At 43.2% G+C, this 26,391-nt stretch overlaps 1 protein-coding gene and 1 long non-coding RNA gene across 2 annotated transcripts in view; both read right to left on the bottom strand.

The window, feature by feature from the left end:
* adcy8 (adenylate cyclase 8 (brain)) overlaps positions 1 to 6,701 on the bottom strand; it is a 45,554-nt gene extending 38,853 nt beyond the window's left edge. The window contains 1 exon segment of the mRNA XM_044017677.1: positions 4,784 to 6,701. Within this exon segment, the coding sequence (XP_043873612.1) occupies positions 4,784 to 5,731 (948 nt within the window). The 5' untranslated portion in view covers positions 5,732 to 6,701.
* An 18,273-nt stretch (positions 6,702 to 24,974) lies between these two features.
* Positions 24,975 to 25,587, bottom strand: LOC122762474. The gene is made up of 3 exons (XR_006358711.1): positions 25,355 to 25,587; positions 25,111 to 25,284; positions 24,975 to 25,031 (listed from the first exon to the last, which is right to left on the bottom strand). It is a non-coding gene; the product is annotated as an uncharacterized LOC122762474 (long non-coding RNA).
* Positions 25,588 to 26,391: the final 804 nt, after the last annotated feature.

Below are 26,391 nucleotides of genomic sequence, written 5' to 3'. Positions count from 1 at the left end.
TCTGTGTTTGTGTGTCTGTGTCTCTGTGTTTTTGTCTGTGTCTCTGTCTGTGTGTCTCTGTCTGTGTCTCTGTGTCTGGGTCTGTGTCTGTGTCTCTGGGCTCTATCTTGCACTCAGCGCAATTGACTTTGTACACTGGCGCTTGTACAATTCCTATTTTACACTCGACACACATTGGAATTCCAAAGTTGGAAATGTCCAACTATGTCCTGTTGGTGGCGCTAGAGCTCTCGAGCTTGCGTTGCTTACACAGTATCACCACTTGAACCCAAGTAACAGGTGGTCTGCTGTTAAATTATTACAATATTGGGGAATTATTACATTATCAGGACCTGCGAAATGAAGGCTAACCTGATAATGTAATAACCTCCCGTTTATGTAATACTTTATTACATTATTGGGAAATGCTTCTTACATTATCGGGAAGTTATTAAATTATCAGGTTTTATTACATTTTCAATGGACTCAAGGGCAAATTTTTATTACCAAAATCCACCATTATAAAAGCAATCCGCCATGGAACAAGTGCCCCTGCATTTAAAGGGAATGTGAGATGACGCTCGGAATGGTTTATTGCATGTTAGGCCCAAACCACACCTATGACTAATGTAGCTACTTCAGACCAATCCATTTTAGATTTTTTAGACACAAAGCTACTTGCGCTTTGCGTTTGATACTTGCGTTTCAGATCGGCAAGATAGGGCCATCTGTGTCTCTCTGTCTGTGTCTCTGTGTCTTTGTCTGTATCTCTGTGGCTTTGTCTGTGTCTCGCTGTCTGTGTCTCTGTGTCTTTGTCTGTGTCTCTCTGTCTGTGTCTCACTGTCTGTGTCTCTGTGTCTCTGTCTGTGTCTCTCTGTCTGTGTCTTTGTCTGTGTCTCTGTGTCTTTGTCTCTCTGTCTGTTCAGTCGTCGCATTTTCTCCACAAAGAGAAACAATGAAATCATCCGTACAACCTCTGACCTCCACTGAGACATAATTGTGACAGAATTCACCCTGTCATCCTGATGTGTTCAGATGTTACAGAGATAAACTCATCCGAAAAAATGGAACTGAACCATGTGACGTTTAAATTGCGACCAGATCCATAATCTGGATACAATCCAGATTAAACTCAGTCTGATTCTTCACACAAAAATCAAAATTAGTTCAAATCTGTTTTCACAGATACAGTCTTGCCCATTTATAAGCAATGGGGATTTCTTGATAATCTGATCACTTTTGTGGCGTCATGAGTGGGCAGAGTCTCCGGTGACCGGCACTGACTCGTCAAAGGACACACAGGAAGTCAGCGCCAGATTCAAACGCAAGAAATCAGAGGCTAAAATCTGTAATCTGGGCTCATCTGGGAATAAAGTGTAGATTTAGTGGAGCTGAGCGTGTGACATACACACAAAAACACTTTTATAATATTTCTAACATGTTGAAATGTCGCACTGAGAAAAAATAACACCTGCTGACTTCCTGTGACGTCCTGATTCCTGGTTCATGGGCAGCAGAAGAAGAGAGAGGAGACAGTAAAAGCTTTTCTCATCACAGGCACATTTTTGGGAAAAATAAAAGCCTGCGAAGCCATGAAAAAAAAAGAAAAGAAAAAGGACGAGGAAAAAAAGTCCACAGGCGTGAGACGCTGAAAAAACCTGTCCTTCATTAAATATTGAGAGCGGCTGAGTGCAGTGTGTGTGACACCAGGAGAGGAGGAGATCAACCACAGGACACTGAGGAGACCAGAGGAGGAGAGGAGACAAGGAGAGGACACAAGGAGGGTCGGAGATCAACCACAGTACACTGAGGAGACAAGAGTAGGAGAGAAGAGGACGAGGGTGAAGGAGACTCCTTCCTCCTCTTTACTCTGAACTAGAAACTTAAAAAAATAAACAATGTTCTCACACAAAATCACTCAGTAAAATTGTGGTGATCGTAGAAATCATTAACTTATCACATGCACTCCCTAACATACAGACCTAGTTATTTATTATCAACTACCACAAGGGGGAGCCACATCTTTCCAGTCATAATAACTTTATGGGTTCAGGTTAGCTAACAGCTAACTCTAGCTAACATAAGTTAATGAGAGACTCCAGCTAGCATAAGTTCACGACAGACTCCAGCTAACACCTTACTCATGCTAACAGACTCTATATGCTGCATCCAGCTCATTTACCTAAGCTAATGCTGACTCCTCCTCCTGCTAACAACACCTGAATTTAGCTAACAGCTGACTGATCCTAATAGCTAACATAAAAGCTACCAGAGCTAACATAAGCTAACAGCTGACCCAAGCTAACATAAGCTAACAGGTGACCCAAGCTAACATAAGCTAACAGGTGACCCAAGCCTGTTAGCTTATGTTAACATAAGCTAACATTAGCATTAGGTGGCTTGGGTCACCTAACAGCTGACTAATATAGAAGAAAAAGCTTTGAAAACAACAAAACAATATTTGTGTTAACATCACAGTTTGCTAAAGACATTAAACACACACACACACTCACACAATCCTGTATCTGCTCTCTGCAGGTAAACTGCATTTGACCTTGAAAAGGAAGCTGCTGCAGCTGAGAGAGTGTGTGTGTGTGTGTGTGTGTGCACACGCGTGTACGTGTGGTAAAGATATAGTGCTGCTGACACATACACACACACACACACACACAAATGTGAATGGTGTGTTTATTTAACAGCTGGTGTAAAAACACTAAGTGACTGCAGCACAAAGATGGTCGTCAGCACAGAGGCCAGTGAAGCTGAAGCTCAGTGTTTATCTGGAGTCTTTTCAGGATGTTAAAAGAAGAGAGGGAAAAAAGCAGTGAGTCAATAACAGCTTATTGTTTAGATAGAGAGAGGAGGAGAGGACGAGGGTGTGATGTGAAGGCTTTAAAGGAAAAGCCCACGGTCAATATCAAAGCTGAACAGCTGGATCGATGCAGGCTATACTGAGTGCAACAGGAGGACAAAACAACAACAAGACGACTTCAGATTCATGAAAATCTACGTCACTTTAAGTCTACGATGTCTTTACGAACATGTTCACGTCTTTATCTCAATGTTAAACAGACTTTTCCAACAGCAAACTGAAGTTTGTAAACTACTCACTCTCCCACACCAAAGCCCACAGAGAAAATCAATGATTTTAACATCACAGCACACATGAGTTGTTGATCCACTGCTGCCTCCATCACTAAGTTCTAATGTCTTATTTTGTAAAATTCAGCTTTTAAAATCCTTTGTTCAGAGTGACCACACGAGGCAGCAGTAGCTCCTGTGTCCCTGCAATCTTAACCAACTTATTTTCTCTCTGAGGTTTGGTGTGGGAGAGTGAGTGATTACAAACTTCACCTGACTACAGCTAACAGCTAACATAAGGTAACTGCCGACTCATCCTAACAGCTAAACCAACGCTGACTCCAGCTAAGTGCTGACAACAGCCTCTTTAACGCTGATGACCTATGACCCCTGACAGGCCCGATCAGGTCACTGCCTGCAGGCCATGTGTCACAGCTGAAGCTCACAGGAGGAGGATCCTGGAAAATACTCGCTGGGAGCGACTCAGCACGAGTCAGCAGCAGTTCCATGTCAGACACGCGGTCAGTTCAGAGCCCGGAGTGAAGCATGATGGGATTGAGTGTGACACTGGTGTCGGGGCGACGGTGGCTCATCCAGTGACCACTCAGTGTGTGTTCACAGCTCATGAGGCAACACACACACACACACATGACTGCAAGGAGCATCAACAAGCTGAAAATAAACCGTGACTCAGCAATTCTCTGTGAACACCCTCACACACCTGATTTAAAAACACTGTTCACATGTTCCTCATCACCTTTCATCATCAGACGCAACCTGGAGCTACTTAAGCAACACAGCTTTACCTGTTACACTGCTGTCACCTGTAGAGGGCACTGAGTCTGTGTGTGTGTGTGTGTGCGTGTTATAATAATAATAATACATTTTATGTTCAAGCGCTTTTCTGAATACTCAAAAATAAACAGAAAAAAAAGCAGCTAAAACAACATCAAATGGTAAAAATCACAAAGAAACAAGAAAAAAGATAATGGACTGAGCTAAATGTTAAAAGCAATTTGAAACGGGTGAGTTTTTGTCAGTGACTTGAACGTTGGAAGGTTGGTGCAGTCGCGGATCTGTTTGGGGAGTAAGTTCCAGAGGGAAGCTCTGTCACCCCAGGTTCGATGTTATGGGGGGCATTTTATGCCAGCACACTAAAACGCCTTAACCGCGTCGCCTATGCCTGCAGTAAGACTGAAAAATACGCTAGCGAGTACACTAAATAATGAAGGGTGACAGGTGATAAGTGTCATGCCACGTGCGACCGCAGCAGACACCTGTGCGCACACTCGTCTCAATGTACAAATAATTATTTACTTTATGATGACGAACAGCTACTTCGCTTCACAATTCAAGCAGTCCATGTATTACCAAGAGAGAGTGATGTGACAGTTTAGACTATTTCAGTCACACATGCACACGTTAAAGTGTCTGAAGCACTGGCTTTAGTACAATAGTGACACACGCGTTAACGTCTATAGCGTGTGCACCCCTACAGTATAACTCATAACATTTCATATCCCCTGCTGCGCCACCGGCCACGCGTGCATGTGTGTGTGTGTGTGTTCGTGCGTGTTGGACAGCTCCTGGTGCTGAAACACCAGGAAAATGAACAAAAAGACACAAACATGTGTTCCTGCAGAGTGTAGTACAACTAACCAGCTAACTCATCACTAACGAGCAGGTGAGGTGGAGGAAGGAAGGTAGGTTGTTTGGTTCTCACCTGGTTGGTGGACAGTGGTACATTGTGGGAGATGAGCAGCTTGACCAGCAGGTGGAGCCCTGCAGTGAAGAGTCCGGCCAGGATGGCCCAGGTGAGCGGCAGAGGTAACATACTGTAGGTGGCGAACAACGTGAACAAGACATAGCCCACACCGTCTCCAAGCAGACCATAACCCAGACCTGCAGCCAGGATCTGCGTGGCCATGGCCACCCATGTGACCACGCCGCTGTACTGCAGGTAGCCGTGTGACGTGGTGTCCTTCCTCACCACCACTAAGGCACAGATGACCACCTCGATGCCCGTGAAGAAGCCCAGCAGAGTTCCTTTGATGGGGTCCATGGGGGACGAGGCCAGTGTCAGGTGCAGGACCAGCAGTGTGAGTTTGGTCACCACGTCCAGGATGTTCATCACCACCACTGATTTACGCCTCTGGCCCAGGAAGTAGCGCTGGTACAGACGCTCCAGGTCGCGGGATTTGAACGCGTTCCTCAGTGTCGGGAAGATGACACCTCGGTATGTGTAGCCCCAGTTCAGGAAGAAGTCAGAGTTGCTCGGCGCGCAGTCGATCTGCAAGAAGCCCAGGTCGCTGCTGCCGCGCTCCGGGAACACTTTGGTGCCGCCGTTGTTGTGCCGGTCTCCCACCGACGTGCGACCCGCAGACTGCTTGCGCGCGTCGTGGCTCGGGTCGTAGGGCTCGTCGGACCCGATGCCCTTCACTGCTACGCCGCTCTGCTCGTGGATGAAGCGCTGCTCGGTAATGTGCCGCACCGCGTTCTGCCACAGCAGCCGTTTGGGTCGCGCATTGCCGCCGCTGTCGCTGCTGCTGCCGCTGCCGTTGCCGCTGCTGTTGCCGCTGCTGCTGTTGCTGTTGTTGCTGCTGCTCGGGGTCTTGTTGATAGTGTAAAGCTCCTCGCTGGCGCTGGAGCAGCGGACCTCGGACAGCTCCATCACCGCTGCCGCTGCGCGCCGCCACTCCGCGTCTTTCACCACTTCTTGAGTCGCCGGGTGTCCTCCTCCTCTTCTTCTTCCTCTTCTTCTCGGTTGTGACTCAACTCAGCAGCGATTTGAGCGAAACGAGGTCCTGTCGTCGTGCGCATCGAACCACGGGCGCGTGCTCGTGCTTCTCGCTCGTGCTGCGGCTGGAGGTCATTGTCACGCGAAAGATCCCACTGAAGAAACAGCCCGTAAATCCGACACGAGTGAAAACGCATCTCCCGGATTAACCGTGAAGCCTCATCATTATCATCATCATCGCCGCTTCCACGTGTCCGTGCCGAAGACAAACAATCAGCGCCTCGAACCAGCACCGTGCGCCGAGCGTCCGCACCATCAGGCTCCCGCCGCGTCACGCACTCACGGAGCGCGAGGCGCAGAGACGCAGGCGGAGTCAGAGAAGAAATTCAGATGATGATGTGATTTTAAAAATCAGGACTGACTTAATTCAAAGCCAGACTCCGTCCCACCTGGACCCATGTTTGTCCAGACCCCACAGGTTTAAATCCACATCCGGATGTGAGCAGGTCCAGAGCCAACACTCACTCACGCGCGCGCGAGCACGCACACACTCACACACACACGTTGTCAGAACCCCGCACAGTGGTCCCTGTTTAAGATCCAGGTCCAGGTCCTCTCATTAAGATCCGGGTCCAGAAACAGATGCTCTGATCTCTGCAAAAGATCCAGGTTCAGGTCCTCGTCAGTCCTGCAGTCTCGTGTCTCTCCATCATCACACGCGCTGAGACTCCCGGTCCTCTTGTCTCACACCAACCTCTGTGATCAGAGAAACATCTGCACGTCCATGCTCCTCCTCCTCCTCCTCCTCTTCTTCTTCTTCTTCTTCTTCAGTGGTTTAAAGGGCGTCCGTAATCGTCAGCGGTCTCGTGCAGCGGCCTTGCCGAGTCTGGTCAGAAAGAGTCTGTCTACGGTTTGTCTCCGGTCTGACGTCACTTGTCACCTTACTGTGTGTGTGCGTGTGTCTTCGTGTGTGTGCGTGTGTGTGTGTCTTCAGTCAAACTTGAAGCCTTTTTCTGTAACGTAAGTTAAGTGTGTTTTCAGTAACGTAAGTTAAGTGTTTTTTCAGTAACGTAAGTTAAGTTTTTTTTTCAGTAATGTAAAAAACATTATTTACTGTGATCAATAAATAAATTCAGTTTAAAATGAGAAAAAAAATCTAAATAAATGTTAAAAATGTATGTCATATTACAAAATATCAACAACGTTACTTACATTTAAAAAAACTGTTACTAATGTTAGAAAAAAAGCATCACTCTCTGTAGGCTACAAAATACACACTGACGTTGCAAAAGTAAAATTAATGTTACAAAACCTGTTACTAATGTTACAGGAGACGTCACATAAAATGCATGTTGTTAACATGACAAAACATGTAACTATTGTTACGATAAAATCACACCACTCTGTTACCAAGGTTAGTGTAACAAAAACACATTAGCAACAAAAACGCACAATGTTATAAAATATGACATTAAAAATGTTATTTAAATATTTTAAACCGTTACTAAAATACATGACAAAAAATCGAGAAAAAAATACAAGAAAAAGTCTCAATGTTACAAAAACAGAGAAAACATGTTAGCAACAAACAAACAAAAACACGGCGCTATATAAAATATGACCCTTTTCTCCGTGATTTTAAAAAGCTTGTAACATAAAAATGTGACGTTGAACACTAATGTGACGTTTGTTAGCATGTAGCTAACGTGGGCGTTTCTTTTGTCACGTGATGACGACAACAAACGAACTCTCGGATTCTTCATCAAAGTGTGAGTTTAGCAGCTGTGGTGAAGTAGGCGGGGCTTATAGGTCATTTCATAATGGGAAGTAACAGGAAACAGCTGGTGCAGCAGTGAAATGAGTCATTGTTTAGAGACAGTCACACACACTCTCACACACACACACCCAACACTCTCACACACACACACACACACTGTCTCTCTCACACAGTCACACAGAGCAGAAGCAGTTTGATGACAGCTTCTCTCTTATTATTATGGTCTGTTATTAAAGTCACAGTTCAGAGGAAAGTGAACAAATGTCGTGACCTGAGGCTGCGATAAATATAAAAAACACTTTTATTGCGTTTGTTTGTTTGTCTCTGGTTTAGAAACTACAGACTTGAAATGAAATGATAAAGTTAATGAAGTTAATAAAGTCAACTTGTTAACGTTGCTGAAATACATCGTCATCTATGGCAGCACTATGACTGCTCATCAGGCGTGGAGGTGTGGCCTAAAGGCTACATTGTTTTATTTATTTATTTATTATAAGTAAGATAAGTGTTTTTTCAGTAACGCAAGATAAGGTTTTTTCAGTAACGTAAGATAAGTGTTTTTTCAGTAACGGAATATAAGTGTTTTTTCAGTAACGTAAGATAAGTGTTTTTTCAATAACATAATATAAGTGTTTTTCAGTAACGTAAGTTAAGTGTTTTTTCAATCAAGTAAGATAAGTGTTTTTTCAGTAATGTAAGATAAGTGTTATTTCAGTAACTTAAAATAAGTGTTTTTCAGTAACGTAAGTTAAGTGTTTTTTCAATCAAGTAAGATAAGTGTTTTTTCAGTAATGTAAGATAAGTGTTATTTCAGTAACTTAAAATAAGTGTTTTTCAGTAACGTAAGTTAAGTGTTTTTTCAATCAAGTAAGATAAGTGTTTTTTCAGTAATGTAAGATAAGTGTTATTTCAGTAACTTAAAATAAGTGTTTTTTCAGTAACGTAATATAATCATTTTTTCAGGAAAGTAAGATAAGTTAGAGTTTGAGCTCGGACAGTGCATGTCTCGCATGGACACCATGTTACCATCTCTTTAGCAACATGAAGTCGGCCATGACAGATGCTGATTAGCTGATTGACAGCTGATTGACAGCTGACTGTCTCCTGAAGACATGAAACAGGGTGTGATACACAAAAACAAAATGAGAAGTCCCCACAGATGTTTTTACCTCCACATGTCTGCGCTCTGTCACTGGGGGGTTGAATCTGGTCAGAGTGAGATTAATTGAAATCAGATTAACTCGAAGTGGAAAATACAAGGCAGAGGAAAAACACTCATCCTCAGCTGCTGTAGAAACTGCTGCAGTACCGGAGCAACAGCAGAAGAAACAGCAGCAGCACAATTCAATTCAATTTTATTTGTATAGCGCCAAATCATAACATACATTATCTCAAGGCACTGTACATAGGCAACATCAAGGAGAGCAGAGAACCCCAACAGTTCACACAATGAGCAAGCACTAGGCATCAGTGGAGAGAAAAAAACTCCCTCTTAACAGGAAGAAATCTCTGACAGAACCAGGCTCAGAGATGTGCGGTCATCTGCCTCGACCAGTTGAGGTGAAAGGAAAAATGGGGGACAGTGGAGAGGTGGGGGACAGAAAATGGGGGGAGAGAAAGGACAAGAGGGAGATGAGGGAGAGACAGAAGAGAGAGAGGGAGACCTGCAGCAGATACACAACAACTATATCAGGTTACAAGTTTACACAGTTACTGATATCGACTTTTTAATTACAAAATAATAATAATGGTGATGATAAGCGTAGCCTCAAAAACTGGATCTTGATCCTGCAACCTGCATGATGAGAATACAGAGAGAGAGAGAGAGGGAATGAAGGAAAGACACAAACTAGGGAGAGAAAGAGACAAGGTTAATGACATATAAAAAGTCATAATCAAATCCTGAGTGTGAGAGAGTGAATGTGCGTGTACCACAGGAAAATCCCCCAGCAGTTTAGTTCTATAGCAGCATAACTAAGAGATGGTCCAGGTTTCCCTGAACCAGCTCTAACTATAAGCTTTATCAAAAAGAAAAGTTTTAAGTTTAACTTTAAATACAGAGACAGTGTCCGCCTCCCGAACTATCATTGGAAGCTGGTTCCACAGGAGAGGAGCCTGGTAGCTAAAGGCTCTGCCTCCCATTCTACACTTACAGACTCTGGGAACCACAAGTAAACCTGTATTTTGTGACCTAAGTGGTCTGTTAGGGTGATAGGGTAAGACTAGGTCTTTCAGGTTCAAGGGGCCTGACCATTAAGTGCTGGAGTTATATGGTCTCTCTTTCTAGTTCCTGTCAGAACTCGTGCTGCAGCATTTTAAATTAACTGAAGGATTCTAACAGACTTGTTAGAACATTCTGATAATAAGGAGTTACAGTAATCTAATCTAGATGTAACAAAAGCATGAACTAGTTTTTCAACATCCTGTAAAGACAGAATGTTTCTAATTTTCATAATGTTCCGCAGGTGGAAGAAGGCTGTTCTGGAAATTAGTTTTATGCTGGAAGCCAGGCTGATGTCATCTAAAGTGACAATGTGATCGGAAAGAGGTGTTTAGGGCCGAGTATAATGACCTCAGTTTTTTCTGAGTTTAAAAGTAGAACGTTACAGGTCATCCAGGACTTAATGTCTCTGAGACATTCCTGGAGTTGAACAACCTGATTTATTTAGATAGATAGATATAGCTGTGTTTCATCTGCATAACAATGAAAGTGTATGTTATGCTTTCTAATAATGTTCCCTAGAGGAAGCATATATAAGGTAAAAAGTATAGGCCCAAGCACTGAGCCTTGTGGAACTCCACAATTAACTTTTGTTTGTAGTGAGGCTTTATCATTAATGTGAACAAACTGGAATCTATCAGATAAGTTTGATTTAAACCAGCAGAGGGCAGCACCTGTGATACCAAGAGTCTGCTCCTATCTCTGCAGTAGAATATCATGATCAATGGTGTCAGATGCAGCACTAAGATCTAACAGGACTAAAGAAACTAGACCATTATCTGACGCCAAGAGAAGATCATTACTAACTTTAACTAGTGCTGTTTCTGTGCTATGGTTTAATCTAAAACCTGACTGAAAATCTTCAAACAGGCCATTAATGCGCAAATATTCACATAATTGATTGGCAACTGCCTTTTCTAAGATTTTAGAGACAAAGGGAAGATTAGATATAGGTCGGTAATTAGCTAAAATATCTGGGTCAAGGGTCGCTTTTTTTAGAAGGGGTTTAATAACTGTTACTTTAAACGTTTGGGGCACATATCCAGTTTATAAGGATAGCTCAATTTGAGTTAATATAGAGTTGTTAATTAAAGGAAACACATCTTTAAACAGTTTGGTGGGGATAGGATCTAACTGACAGGTTGATGGCTTAGATGATGAAACTAATGATGTTAACTCAGGGAGATCTATAGGGGAGAAACTGTCTACCTGTGCACCTGGTGCTTCTAAAGCTCATGTGCTAGAAGATGAGTCAGTCCCAATATGAAGGAGGAGATGATGAATTTTTTCTCTAATTGATGTTATTTTATTCACAAAAAAGTTCAAAAGTCATCACTGCTCAGTGTTAAAGGAATAGATGGTTCAGTGGAGCTGTGGCTCTGTGTCAGCCTGGCTGCAGTGCTGAAAAGAAATCTATGATTATTCTTATTTTCTTCAAGTAGAGAATAATAATAGGCAACTCTAGCTTTGTGTAGGGCTTTTTTGTAAGCTACAAAACCGTCTTTCCAGGCTATATGAAGTTCCTCTAGGTTACTGGAACGCCATTTTCTTTCTAATCTACGTAACGTCTGTTTAAGAGCACGAGTATTGGAGTTAAACCATGGTGCTCGTCTCATCTGATTCACCACTTTCAGAGGGGCAACACAATCTAATGTAGTACGCAGTGAGGCTGCTGTACTATGGCTACTATCTATGAGGACGGGAGTAAAATCACAAAAGATACCTTCAGATGTACTGACATATGGCACCGAGTTAAATAAAGGTTGCACTGTCTCTTTGAATGTATTAATATTATTATCAGACAGGCACCGGCTGTAGCTGTATTTCTTATTTATGTTATTGTAGTTCATCATTGTACAATTAAATGTGAGTAAATAATGATCAGTAAGGAGAGGGTTTTGAGGAACTATGTTTAAGTTATCAATATCAATACCATAAGTTAAAACAAGGTCGAGGGTGTGATTAAGGCAATGAGTTGGTTTATTAACGTGTTGAATAAAACCTATTGATTCCAACAGCGAGTTAAATGCGCAGCTAAAACTATCACTGTCAACATCTACATGGATGTTGAAATCCCCTACAATTATGATTTGATCTGTTTTAAGCACCAACTCAGATAAGAACTCAGAGAACTCTGATAGGAACTCTGAATAAGGTGCAGGTGGACGATAAACTGTGACTATCATAATTGGTTTCTGTGATTTACAACTAGGATGACATAGATTAAGAATAAGGCTTTCGAACGATGAATATCCTGGTTTGGGTATGGGATTGATTAATAATCTAGTATTAAAAATTGCTGCTACTCCTCCTCCTCGGCCTGAGCTTCTAGGAATATGGGTATTAGCATGAATGGGTGGAGTTGATTCATTTAGACTGACGTAATCGTCTTCATGTAACCAAGTTTCAGTTACCCAGAATAAATCAATACAATTGTCAGAACTGAGATCATTTATTAAAACAGATTTTGAGGAGAGAGACCTTATATTTAATAGTCCACATTTGAAAGTGGTATTATTTGACTCTATTTTATTGTTGGTATTAATCTTTATTAAGTTAGAATGTGCTCCTTTTTTGTTTTTTTTTTTACGAAATTGTGTGATTTTAATTTTATCGTGTTGTAAAGTGTCCTTGAGTGACCTGAAAGGCGCTTTTAAATTAAATGTATTATTATTATTATTATTATAACTCCTCTTCTGTTTGTTATTGGTTTATTTACTTTATTTGCTTTAGTTTTTACTTTAGTAGGTCGAGGGGCAGACAGTCTCTATGGGGTTTTTAATAGGTGACTGCTCGAAAAGAAGCACAGAGAAGCATGAAAGACTGCAACTCTGTGTCCTGGTCTCAGTTCTGGATTGTCATGGGTTTCTAATAAAATGCCCTAAACTGCTAGATAAGAGAGCTGCTCCATCCAAAGTGGGATGGACGCCGTCTCTCCTCATGAGACCAGAAGGAGTTTCCCCCAGAAGTTTTGCCAGTTATCTAAAAACCCAATGTTGTTTTCTGGACACCACCTCGACAGCCAGCGATTGAATGACGACATGCGGCTATACATGTCATCACTTGTCACATTGGGCAAAGGACCAGAGAAGATTACGTTGTCAGACATAGATTGTGCGTACCTACACACAGACTTAACATTAACTTTAGTGACCTCCGATTGGCGTAATCGGGTGTCATTACTGCCGACGTGAATAATAACTTTACTGAATTTACGATTATCTGTAGCCAGCAGTTTCAGATAAGACTCTATGTCGCCCGCTCTGGCCCCGGGAAAACACCTGACTGTGGTCGCTGGCGTCGCTATTTTCACATTCCTCAGGATGGAGTCAGGTTGGTGGTGGACAGGACTCTTAGGCTTAACACTACGCCTCTTACTGCGGACAGTCACCCAGCTGCCCTGTTTGTCTCCCGGCTGCACGGGAGCTGCTGGGGGAGCTAATGCTATGTGGTCCGCACCGACTACTGGGGACTGGCTAACTGATTTAGCTTCTATGGTGCAGAGCCGAGTTTCTACTTCACTAAGCCTCGCCTCCACCCTAGCCAGCAAGCTACATTTTTTACAAGTAATTTTATCGCTAAAGGAGGCAGAGGAGTAACTAAACATGTGACACACAACACAGGACAGAGCAGGAGAAGGAGAGGGAGAGAGAGAAGCCATCGCTGCTAAGCTAACTTTACGCTAGCAAAGAAAGAAACACCGTACGTGATCTACGTAAACGATAGAGTTTAAGCAAAAGTAGCAGGTGAAAGTATTAGTCTTAGTACTAGTATTAGTAATAAAACGAGTGTTTGTTCAGTGAAACGATAGTTGCAGTAGATATAAAACTGCAGAGAGCGCAGGAGACACACAGCGGAACACCAGTGGAAGCACAGGAAGTGACACAATATGTTACCGCCCCTCGGAAACAGGATTCACACGGATGGAACACACACACAAAACTGTGACCCGCTGCACAAGCAGCATAGTAGAAACAGCAGCAGCAGCAGGATCAAATTGTCACCCAAACCTTGAGGATCACTGGTTGCAGGAACAAAGCTCACTTTGACTCACGCTGAGCTGCAGGCGAGAGGAAAAGTTGCCTCATTGCTATTCAGTCTATTTTTACCCTGCGCTCGTCTGCTGCTTCTCCTCTGAAGATGCTTCTCTTTTCTGCTGCTGATTCATGGGAAACAAGGTTCAGTAAAAATGTTTCCACACAACCAGGTGTGGAAGTACAGTTTATACAGAACCAGATTTAGCCTCTGATAATCTGAATAATATAATCCACAATGTCTTTATCTCACTGTGAGCCAGACTTTTCCAACAGGAAACTGAAGTTTGTAAACCACTCACTCTCCCACACCAAAGTCCAGAGAGAAAATCAGTGATTTTAACATCACACAGGAGTTGTTGATCCACTGCTGCCTCCATCACTGAGTTCAAATGTCTTATTTTGTCAATTCTACATTTGAAAATCTTCAAGTTCAGATTTACATCAGTTACACAAAGTGACCACACGAGGCAGCAGTAGATGTGTGTGTGATGTTAAAATCACTGATTTTCTCTATGAGGTTTTGTGTGGGAGAGTGAGTGGTATACAAACTTTTCCTGTTGAGAAGTTTCCTGTTGGAAAAGTCTGGCTCACAGTGAGATAAAGACGTGAACATGTTCCTTCTTCCTTAAACTTTAACCTCCCAAGATGGTTAAGGTTATAAAAATATGTCTTTTAAAACAGCAAACAATGTTTATTAGGTTCCACATAAATTCAAGTTTAAAGCATAAACACTGATTATGAATTATAAAATTCTAATGTTAATGTGAAAGACAGTTGCTGATGAAAGGGACCTCTTCATTTACTTTCTCCCTGACACCTCATTAAACTCTGCTCACACTATCTTTGTCTCCATCAGTCAAACAAAGAAGTTTTTGTCCAAATGCTTGTGGCATCGGCGTCGCATCCACAGGGCAGAGCGCAAAAGATCATCAATTTCCCCCACGCAATGAGGCATAATTTGACGTTTCAATGCAGAGATGACAGGAAATGAGGGACGACTGGAGCGTTGCACACAGGGAGGAAAAACGTGTCCTTCCTTGTCAGGACGGCAGTGAAGAGAGAGGATGTTGTTGTAAAAAGACTTCATCTGAAGCTTAAATATTTATATATTACATTACATCACCGCTGCAAAGTTTACGATTAAAAAAATCAAACAGACAGAGAACTGCTAGCTAATGTCAACCAAACAACACATTTACATCCAGGGACTACAGCGCCACCTGCTGTCCTACATTTGTTATTAACAGCGAAGATTACCATACTGTCTCTGAGGTCCAGGTCCAGGTCCAAGTCTGTTTTCATGTGATGAGAAGCTTCAGTTAAATAAAGGTTCATTATTACACAGACACAGATCTGGACCCATCCGCGTCAGAAAGCTGGACAAAGACATGGTTCTGGACCAGTTTGTCTCTCATTATGATTATGAGACCTGAACAACAAATCCAAATTAAACATTTAACAGCTTTTTGTTCTTGCACACATTTTCTAGGTGGAGGCTGCTGAGCTACTGAACCTTGTTTGTCACACACTGACACTTCCTGTGACATCATCACCACGTCTGTGCTCGCTAACATTCACTCACAGTCACAGCGCTACTTGCTGGTGACAGGGAACATCATTTAATTTATATTTACTTAGCCACGAGCAGCTAGCAGATAACTTCTTATTGACTAGCAGCTAGTTGTAGCAGTTGGGAACTACTTGTTTTGGCCTCTTACTAACAGCTAGTTTCTTAGTTTCTCAGCAACTGGGAGCTACTTTTTTGGATTCTTAACAAGTTGCAACTAGTTTCTTAGCTTCTGAGCAACTGGAAGCTACTTTCTTGGCTCCTGAACAACTAGCAGCTAGTTTCTTAGCTTCTTATTGAATAACAGCTAGTTTTGTAATAGCCTCTTAGCAACTGGGAGCTACTTTCTAGGCTTTATAACATCTAGTAACTAGTTTCTTAGCTTCTTATTAGATTAGATTAGATTGTACTTGATGTAATTGATCCCACAACGGGGTTAGGTCACTGGTGCAGTAGCATACATGTTACAAAGGACAGAACAGAACAGAATGGCATAGATTACCTAAAGAAACAAATATTAAAATAAGATAGAATAAATAAATTAAAATAAAATGAGAACTGCAATTTACATCAACACTATACTGTACAGAAAATTATATTTACAAAAGTGGCTTATGCTGCTAATTATTGCACCGAATTTGACTATTGTACGGAATTAAATTGCACTTTAGGTAGAGGTAGTTAAAACAGCAGTTAACACAGTTTATTATTGTACAGTCTGACTGCGGTTGGAATGAACGAGTTTGGATATCATCCATCTTTCATCCACCTCCTCGATGGAGTCCAGAGAGCAGTCCAGGACTGAGCCAGCTATTCTGCCCCCACAGAGTCATAAAAGGTCCTCAGTTGTGCCCTGCATACGCCAAAGGACCTCAGTCTCCTCAGCAAATGGAGACTACTTTGGCCCCCCTTGTACAGGGCATCAGTGTTATGAGTCCAGTTCAGTTTATTGTTGAAGTGAACACCCAGATATTTGTACTGCTCCACCTTCTCGATGTCTAAACCCTGGATGTTCACCGGTGCAGTTGTGGGAGCCTTCCTGTTGAAGTCGATCACCACCTCCTTCGTCTTGCTGGCGTTGATACGCAGATGGTTCAGCTCACACGAGACGACGAAGTCGCCGATGGCCTCTCTGTATTCCAGGTCGCCCCCCTCGGACACGCGTCCAACGATGGCTGTGTCGTCGGAGAACTTCTGGAGGTGGCAGATGTCAGTGTTGTGGCTGAAGTCTGAGGTGTACAGTGTGAAGAGGAAGGGAGCGAGCACCGTACCCTGCGGGGCCCCTGTGCTGCATACTACCAAATCAGACACACAGTCACGAAGCCTCACATACTGCGGTCTGTCTGTGAGGTAATCGATGGTCCATGCAGCCAGGTGACAGTGTACTCCCGCTGCTTCCAGCCTCCCCCTGAGGAGCACTGGCTGGATTGTGTTGAACGCACTGGAGAAATCAAAGAACATGACTTTCACAGAGCTCCCGGCACTCTCCAAGTGTGTCAGAGACCTGTGCAGCAGGTAGATGACAGCATCATCTACACCGATGGCAGGCCGATACGCAAACTGAAGGGGGTCCATCTCACTGTTCACGATGTGATGCAGAAGGGAGAGTATGACCTTCTCCATGGTCTTCATCAGGTGGGAGGTTAGGGGTACTGGCCTGAAGTGGTTAGGCTCCCTGGGGTGTGCAGTCTTTGAAACCGGAACCACACACGATGTTTTCCACAGGAGCGGAACTCTCTCCAGACTGAGGCTCAGGTTGAAGATGTGCAGAAACACCGCAGAGCTGATCTGGAGTCTGGAGTTGATGCCGTCAGGGCCAGTAGCCCTCCTCGCCTTGGTCTTCCTTAGCTCCCTCCTCACCTGGTCTGCTGTTATGACGAGGCTGGGGGTGGGGTCGATAGTAGACTCCTGATGGGTGAGGGGGAGGAGGGGGGAGACTTGGAGTGAGGATGGTGAAGTTATTGGATGGTATGGTGGGGCAGGCCAGGACCGCTGCTGGAGAGAAGGGGGGAGGAGGAGGAGGAGGAGGGGGAGGGAGACGTTCAGCTCGTTCGCCCGGACCAGGTCACCTGATTCAGGGGCCCTCCCACTGTCCTTGGAGTGGCCAGAGATGTTTTTTAGGCCTCTCCAGACCTCCCTGGCATTGCTCCCCTTCAACCGCTCATCCAGCTTCCTCTTGTAGCTGTCTTTGCCTCTCCTAATCCCCTTTTTCAGCCCCCTCTGCACTCGCCTCATTGTCCCCAGATTTGTACACAGTTATTGCGATAAAATGCAAGAATTCCCTCGGAAGGTAATATGGCCGAATGCTGACAGCTAGCAGCTCAATGTCCCTACTGCAGTACTGCTCCTTAACCCTGATGTGTCCCGGGTTGCACCACCTATCGTTCAGGAACATCGCAATGCCCCCCCCCTTTCCTCTTACCACTCTCCTTCGCTTTCCTGTCCACTCTCACGAGTTGAAATCCCTCCAGCATGACATGCGTGTCCGGCGTGAGTTCAGACAGGTCTCTGTGAAGCACATAGTGCTACACTCCCGATACTCCCTCTGCAGCCTGATTAGTGCCGTTAGCTCCTCCATCTTGTTGGGTAGAGATCTCACGTTCCTCATGATGACTGATGGTATGAATGGTTTGTACCGTTTCTTCCTCTTCCGGCGCTTTGTTCCAGCTCTGCAGCTCCGTCTCTTCCTTCTTAACTCCGCGGGGATCTCCGGTCTTTCCTCGGGGAGTACCTGCGTGTAGCGCCATGCTACCAGCTGCTCTCTGGTGAGAATAATGGAGCCTTGGTTGTACAGGTCCGCCGAAACCGGGTTAAACAGTCCAAAACCGAGAAAAAGAAAAATGCATAGTCTCAGGAGTAGTACATCCATAGGTGTACCCTTCCGACAGTGACTAGTGTGAAGAAAAACACGAAATACGAACAAAAACACAACAAAACACAGAGAGACGCCCGGAGCTACTGCTATTGGCTACCACACACGCGGTGCCATCTCCCCTTATCATTTATTGAGTAGCAGCTAGTTTTTTTTTTTTAGCTTCTTAGCAACTGGGAGCTACATTTTTGGCTTCTGAACAACTAGCAGCTAGTTTCTTACCTTTATATCAACTAGTTAGTCATCATCTACCACTTTATCCTCCACCAGAGGGTCCACCAGAGGGTCGCAGGGGGTGCTGTGCCAATCTCAACCATTCACTCTCACACTCACTCCTATGGTCGATTTAGAGTGTCCAATTTACCTAATCCCTAATATCTAAAATGTTTTTGGACTGTGGGAGGAAGCTGGAGAACCCAGAGACACGCGGGGAGAACATGCAAACTCCATGCAGAAAGGCCCTTGTTGCAACCGGGGCTGCAAGGCGAGAGTGCTAACCACTACTCCACCGTGTGGCCCCTTATCAACTAGTATCTTCCCTTATTTGTAATTGTAGTGTGAGGTGTTACACTCACCTGAGTGTGTGTGTGTGTTAAAATTAATGAGAAGCTATTTCTAACCCTCTCAGGGACAGCATGTCAGATTTGCTGTGACTGTTCTGCAGCGAGCGACACACATCAAATCAGTACGGACAGAAATGGAGCATTAATGAGCCGTTGAGCTTTAGACATATTCCTGTGTGTGTGTGTGTGTGAGTGCATGTTCAGCCCACCAGGAACAACAGGCGGTTTTTGAGAAGCAACAGCAATTTACAAAAGCAAACAGGATTCGCTGAAAATTAAGAGCCACAGTGGGATTTCACACAATGTCCTGAGCTAATTTTAGTATCTTTTAGAATCGAATCTGGACATCGAGCAACAGCTGCAGACAGAAACACACACGCACCAGTTTGTCAGTCACCATGATTAACATATTTTTAATTTTGATTTTAGGAGGTACTGACAACTAGTGCCGCCTGTGCCCAGAATGAACATGTTCACGTCTTTATCTCACTGTGAGACAGACTTTTCCAACAGGAAACTGAAGTTTGTAAACCACTCACTCTCCCACACCAAACCTCATAGAGAAAATCAGTGATTTTAACATCACACACACACAGGAGTTGTTGATCCATTGCTGCCTCCATCACTAAGTTCACAAGTCTTAGTGTGTCAAATTCTGCATTTGAAATCCTTTGTTCAGATTTACCTCAGTGACACAAAGTGACCACACGAGGCAGCAGAGGACCAGCAGCTCCTGTGTTGGACGTTGGTGTCGGACAGTGAGTGGTTTACAAACTTCAGTTTCCTGTTGGAAAAGTCTGTCTGCGATAACATCAGAGACTGAAACTCATGTGGATTTTATTAGGTGAGTTTTTATTAAAGACCCGGTATGTAAGAGTTTGTGATGTCTAATGACTCGACATTCTGTACAATTCTGTTAGCACAGATTGTATAAAAAGCTACAATACACATAAATTAAACATCAGCAGCAGCAACACTGACTTTTTGTTATTGATATTTTTTACAGCGTGGTGGACGGTGGCGTCGCTGCTCTGTGATTAAACTGACAGCTGGGACGTTGGCGTTGCCAAAGCACTGCTATCCAAACTGTGAACCATCGGCCATAATTAACGGCTTCAGCTGCAAGAGGAGCAGCGAGCCAGAGCAGCTGAGAGTCAGAATTCACCACATCAGGACAAAAACAAGCACCCACCTGACAAACAACCACAGATCAAACCTTTACTAAACCGAGTCCTGCTCAATGATGAGGTGATTAATGATGTCACTATTAGGGCTGGGTGGATCGATCAAAAATATCGAAAGTAACGATACTAACGTTGTATTGGGTATTGGTCGATACTTGTGTGATGAGGTCGAGTCTTAAGTACAACTCCAGGCATTTACAGAGTGACCAACCACTCTTCTTTACTCCGCTGACAACCCCCTCCCCCCTCCACTGCAACACTCACTCACTCATTGCGAAGCGAGCAGCGCACTGTTGTGGCTGCATGATGGCAGAGCGGAAGAGGAGCGCTGTTTGGAGGTTTTTTACAGCTGTAAATCAAACCACTGCAATCTGCGATGTTTCGATGTTGTTAATTGCAAATGCAGATTACCACCCCAAAAGGGAAATTTAAGTTTTAAGTTTTCTATAAACATTTCTGAGTTACTTAATACAAATATTTTTATTTTTCTGACAGTAATTGCAACATACCTGAGAAACGATTTTCTCTAAGGCAGGTCAGTTAGTAAGTGAGAGAAGAAGCTCAATAAAACAAAAAAATGTAAACAATATGTCTGTGTTACTTAATAATAGTATTTTTATTTGCCTGAAAACTTTGTCCTGTGTTTTATTATCATCATAAACATGATTAATTAAAGGAAAAGTTACGAAATAATTCATATAAATAAATAAATAAATCATGAAAATTCAAGTTTTCACCTGTCACTACAGGTGAAATACAACTAAAATAATGTGTTATATTCCAAATTTTACTCATTACTTTTGTAAAATAAATACGTTTTTATATATACATACACACATATACTGTATATATGCACATATGTCCTTTCAGTGGCCATACCTTCAAAATAAAATACCTGTTTTTACGTTATCTTTCATTTTAGTAGCTATTACTACAATATAAAAGACACATTTTGATGTTATTTTTAGTAGCTATTCCTACAAGATAAGACATTTTAGTAGTTATTCTTTGGCTTCGACTTTGTCTTTGTGGCAGTGGGGTGTGGTTAGAGTGCCGGCTGCTGGAGGAGAGGGAGGAGTGGCTTAGCCGGTGATCAGACAGCTATATAAGCACACTTTTAACCTGGTCCCGGTCTCTTGCAGTAGGTGGTGTTTTGTAAAATATATTTAGAAATAAAATTTATTTTAGAAAAAAGGACTATTTTCATAGCAAGCTGACTCTTCCCTCCATCTGAACAAGCCGTGAGCGGTGTAGCTGACATCTGGCACCTGAACAGGGCCATGGAAGGACAAAACACCTGAGGATGTGACCTGCGCCGCTCCAGCCCTTCAGCTTCGCTTTCCTCCTCTCTCTGGACCCAGCCTACTGCAAGAGACCAGAACCAGGTTACAAGTGTGCATATATAGCTGACTGATTTCCTGATTCTGTCCAGTTGTCTGATCACTGGCTGAGCCGCTCCTCCCTGTCCTGTAACCACACCACATTGCCACAGTCTTTTAAATAATTCCTGTGTAAACTTTTCATAAAAATCGTAAACCTTTTCTGAACCTTTGAGTCTGGGTCGGGTTTTCCTGCTTTACAGTCTGAACCTCGGTTATGTCCTCCTGCACACTGGAAGCTGCTGTTGTCATGCAGCACACAGGGAGACTCCACACACATCAAGGTTACACGTGTAGATCATGTCACGTTAATCAGCTGTCGTTTAAATACACGCAGCAGCGTCCGGTGGAATCATTACATGTCATTTAGCAGACGCGACTTATATTGGAATTGAGTACAGTCAGCGAGGGGTGGAATTGAACTTGCGACCATTGCAACCATGATGTTTTTCACACATAGGGTACTGGTCTTAACCACTGAGCCACTCCACCCCAATCCAGACAGAAGCACTCGACCGTGTCTTAATCCAGATTTAATCATCAGTTTAATAAATTTGCTGTGTGTATATGCCTCACTGCCTTCATTTCCTGTGTGCAGCTCTCCTGGTCTTTAACATGTGAGCTGATGTCAACCCAGGACATGGCTCATGTTTTTAGTCATTTTTGGGGACAAGTAAAGTATAATTAGACGTCATCTGCATATACGTCAGTACTCAAATAGTGGTGAGGTGTCGGGGGGCGTGAAAACATTTCTGTCCTCTGGGGGGCGTGACAGAAAATGATTAAGAACCACTGGTATACGTGAACATTTACGTTGACTTTATGGATAATGTGTTGACGTAGTAACTTAAAAACTGACTGAGGATCTTCACACGTGACTTTTCGGTCTCTCTCTTAAATAAGAATGAAAAAATTTAAATGCTAAAGCGGCTATGGTAACACTTAAGTGGGGGGTGGAGTGGCTCAGTGGTAAAGACCGGTACCAATCGCAATGGTCGCAAGTTCGACTCCACCCCTGGCTGATTGTACTCAGTTCCATTGTAAGTCGCTTTGGATAAAAGCGTCTGCTAAATGACATGTAATGTAATGTTAAAGGTGACATAGAATGCTTGTATCACACATATGTGTTAGTTATGGAGGTCTACTTACATATATGAACTTGTTTTCATGATTAAAAACCTCCTAATTGCTGCAAACGAGCCGATCAAAATATCTCCTCGCTGACGCTCTCGTCAGCCGCGCTGTTTCAGACCAAAACCACATCCCTAGAACGTGGATTGTGTTGTGATTGGCCAGCCAACGAGAGCTTTCCCACTGTCCTGTGATTGGCCAGGTACCTGGAAGTGACGTAATAGATAGGCCAGCTCTCAGATACACAGCTCCCCCTCTGGCACGGTGGATGCTCTGCATCTCAGCAGCTACAACGAGAGTAGTTCTTCTTCTTCTGCGGTTGAATGTACGCAACCGGATGTGCCCGGACTAGTGCCGCACCAGGAGGCACTACGGTGGTGACACATCACGACACCACAACAACCCACTCGACCCCGGCGCGGCTCATCCCACAAGAGCCTTTGATCACCTGATCAGTGACAGGTGATCCTCACGATGACCAGAGACCACCGCACACACATCCTTTCGTATGATATATGATAACAACTCACCATCTGAGACCCAGGGGAGGAGCTGGGGGTGGAGATGAGACGAGGACAATTCTCACTGGAGACGCTGAAGAAAGCTTGTGACGAGGAGGACACGTCCGGTCCAATCAGCTCAACTGTTTCCTGTCACATGATAATAACACGTCACTGTCCACCATTTTGTTTGCTGTCTGACTTTTGGTGCATTCACGTTGGAACACGTCTCCGTATGAAGTAATACACTAACATGCTATCGCTAACATTCAAGCATAAAGTCGGACTTTGGGCAAACTGATTTTCCTACTGCTTCATGTCATCATGCTAAGCTAAGCTAAGCTAGGCTAATGTGCTGTCAAACTACCTCTCTGATGACAGCGTTTATAAAATATGTAAACAGAAAATTATTTGTCGTGATTTTGATAAGTTTTCCATCAAAAAAATTGGAATTCAGCTTTGAAAAAAATAAATGAATATTTGTTTCCGGGGTCAAACACAATGAGCACTCAGAGCGTCACAAACGACGGACAGATCTGGAAGCTTTTAACGCGATTAAATGTCTGCGAGGTCACGACAGGAACAGGAAGAGTTTACGTTTGCTCCAGTTCATCTTCATCATACATTCATTCATTCACCATCATCGTCATCATCCGTTCATCTTTATCACACGTCCTGAAATCAGGTCATTACATCGTTTAACAGGTGACATTTATGGATACGAGGGATGTTTACAGAAGAATTCTTCCAGGATTAGATTGGATTATATTAGACTTCATTGATCCCAAGATGGGTAAATTCCCTTCTTCTATGGGCTTTAACAGCAGTTTGAATCCATAATGTTGCGACACTGACCCCTGCTGGAGTTAGACAGCTGCTACAGTCCTGTCCATGTAACTCAGATCATTTTTCTTTTTCATGAATAATAGGCTCTGAATTTTGCATGAAGAGTGAAGAGAAGAGATGTTCTGTTTTAAATTCATCTACAGGGCCGGATATTAATACTGGAGGGACAGTTTTGGCCCATGCACCGCCAGTTGCTGACCAGTGGACTTAAGTCACCTTTAAATGTTGTATTAGATTTGATTTGATTTGTTTGTGCTGTTGTGACGTCAGATGTGACGTGGAGGCGGAGACTTTACTGTGTCACATGATTCAAAGAGCCGGCGTCATGTGACCGAAAACAAACACACTTGATAACTTGTTTGTCTTTAATTGTCTTTGCACAAAACCAAGATAAGGGATTAAGCCTAGATATGTTGGTTATCCTGGCTGAATTTAGCCTCAAGTCGGTTGCATGAAAGCAGCTCAAACTTAACCCGGCCAAGTTACTATGGTGATTTATACTCTGCAGCTAGCCGGCTCCAGACCAGGCTAACAGCCAGGCTAAGATTAATCCTAGTGATTCACCTGTATTTCCACCATCAATCCCGTGTGGAATTAATGGGTTTTACAGCATGTCCCTGGTCTTTCTAGGTATGTTGCATCGTTTTAATTATCCTGTATTAAAATATTACTTACAAAGTCATTTCTCATTTCATTTAACTCTGTTGGCTGTTTGTAATTGCAACAGTCCTTTTATTTTTTTAAGTGGTAGTATTATTACTCCGGCCAAGTATTATATTGCTATATTGCCAAGTGTTATATTGCTATGCTAATGAAGGCTGCTTGTCAAATTGCCTTCAGAGGTTTCATAAATATGTGTTTTATTGCAGTAATTGAGATTACAAAACACAGCTGATGAAGTTGTGTTTTCAATGAAATCTGTGACAAGGGCAATATATTATATATAGGTCCAACTCCCATTCACCTGTTCCCTCTTCATAATGGCTTGCCCTTTTTTGGAGGATGTACTGGATGAGGAAGCCCTAATCCTCAGACGAGCATTTATGCATTCTCTTTTACATTCTATTTTACATTCATGAAAAAGGGAGGACACCACAATGTTTTCTAGGTGATTTTCTTTTATTTGGCGGTCGTCATTTGTCTTGGTTGCTTGGATCCTGGAGTAGAGAGAGCAAAAGCAACAAAGATTAAACACTGTATTGCAGGTATGCTTACTGTGAGCACTGAAATACTCACTTCTCTTTCTAGTTTCTGGATTTCCAGGTCCGGTTTCCTGAGTGTCCGGCATTTAATCTCAAGATCCAGCTCCATTTCTTAGAGCTTTCTCTTCTTGATTGTACTTTTAACATCTGCCAGCTCTATCTGTCTCTCCAGGTGCTTTACATATAGTTTTTTGACAGTCTGTGACGTCTGTAAAAGAAATGTCAATTAGCACAGCAGGATTTGTGCATAATGTAGATTTACTTTGGCCAATACTCACAATGTTACCAGGCTGCTGAGGAGACAGTGCAGCATCTGGGTCCTGTTACACATGTTTTCAATAAGCACCACATCACTCACTTCATATCCGTTATGGACTAAATAAGCAGGATATTTTCATAACATTGACATATCTCAAGCCTTCTGGAGTCCAGTGACACAGTCTCCTCATCTGCAGAAGTGAATTCTGCAGCTGCAGAAGCGCCTTCCCCCTGCATATACATACATGTATTGAGAGAACTTGAATTAAAGGGGACATATTATGCAAAATCAACTTTTTAACCATTTCAATACTTATATTTGGGACTCTGGAGGCCCTACCAGTCACCAAAGTTTGGAAAAAGAATACTCAGTCCTTTTTTCGTGGTCCCCCTTAGTGTAAGTATAGGCGATAAAATATGCAATGTTGAATTCCCTGTGCTTATGACGGCAGCATGTGCATTTCACCACGAATGTTACCACCCCACCAGTAAGTTTACTTCGAGAGCTCCACCTTGTCCCTATAAAATGCGAGAGTGCAGGCGAGGGAGGTAGAGCAGTATTATGTCAACGTGGAGGGACAAGTGGCTGTTCGTGGCTGCACAGTGGAGCACAGTGTTTTACACAAACTTCCAGCCTCAGAGGATTTTATATATGAAGCTAATGTGCCAGATGAAGCAAACATCAGCAAACGTCTGTTCACACCACTTCGCATCAGACTGCGGCCAGCGGTCGCCGTATTTAGTGTTACGACCCGGCTCGTTTTTGAGAGCAGTAACATGTGATTAGGAATTAGAAATGAGGTGGAATGGGACAACTGGACAGGTTTAGGGTAAAATCAGGCATTTAATTAAATAAGGAGGGTGCACTTGCACAAGGAAACATAACAGAGGCTGTACAGGTGCTGACAAATAACTAAAACACAAAGTAACCTCAAATAAATTACCGCTATTTAGCTCTTGGAAAAAGAAAAAAAAGGAACACCTAGACAAGGCATCAGCTAACACATTGTCAGACCCTTTTTTATGTTGAATGTCGAGGTTAAAATCCTGTACCAAC

Source organism: Solea senegalensis, unplaced genomic scaffold, assembly GCF_019176455.1.
Source record: "Solea senegalensis isolate Sse05_10M unplaced genomic scaffold, IFAPA_SoseM_1 scf7180000015699, whole genome shotgun sequence".
NCBI classification, from domain to species: Eukaryota; Metazoa; Chordata; class Actinopteri; order Pleuronectiformes; family Soleidae; genus Solea; species Solea senegalensis.
This window is presented reverse-complemented; position numbering and strand designations above follow the sequence as displayed.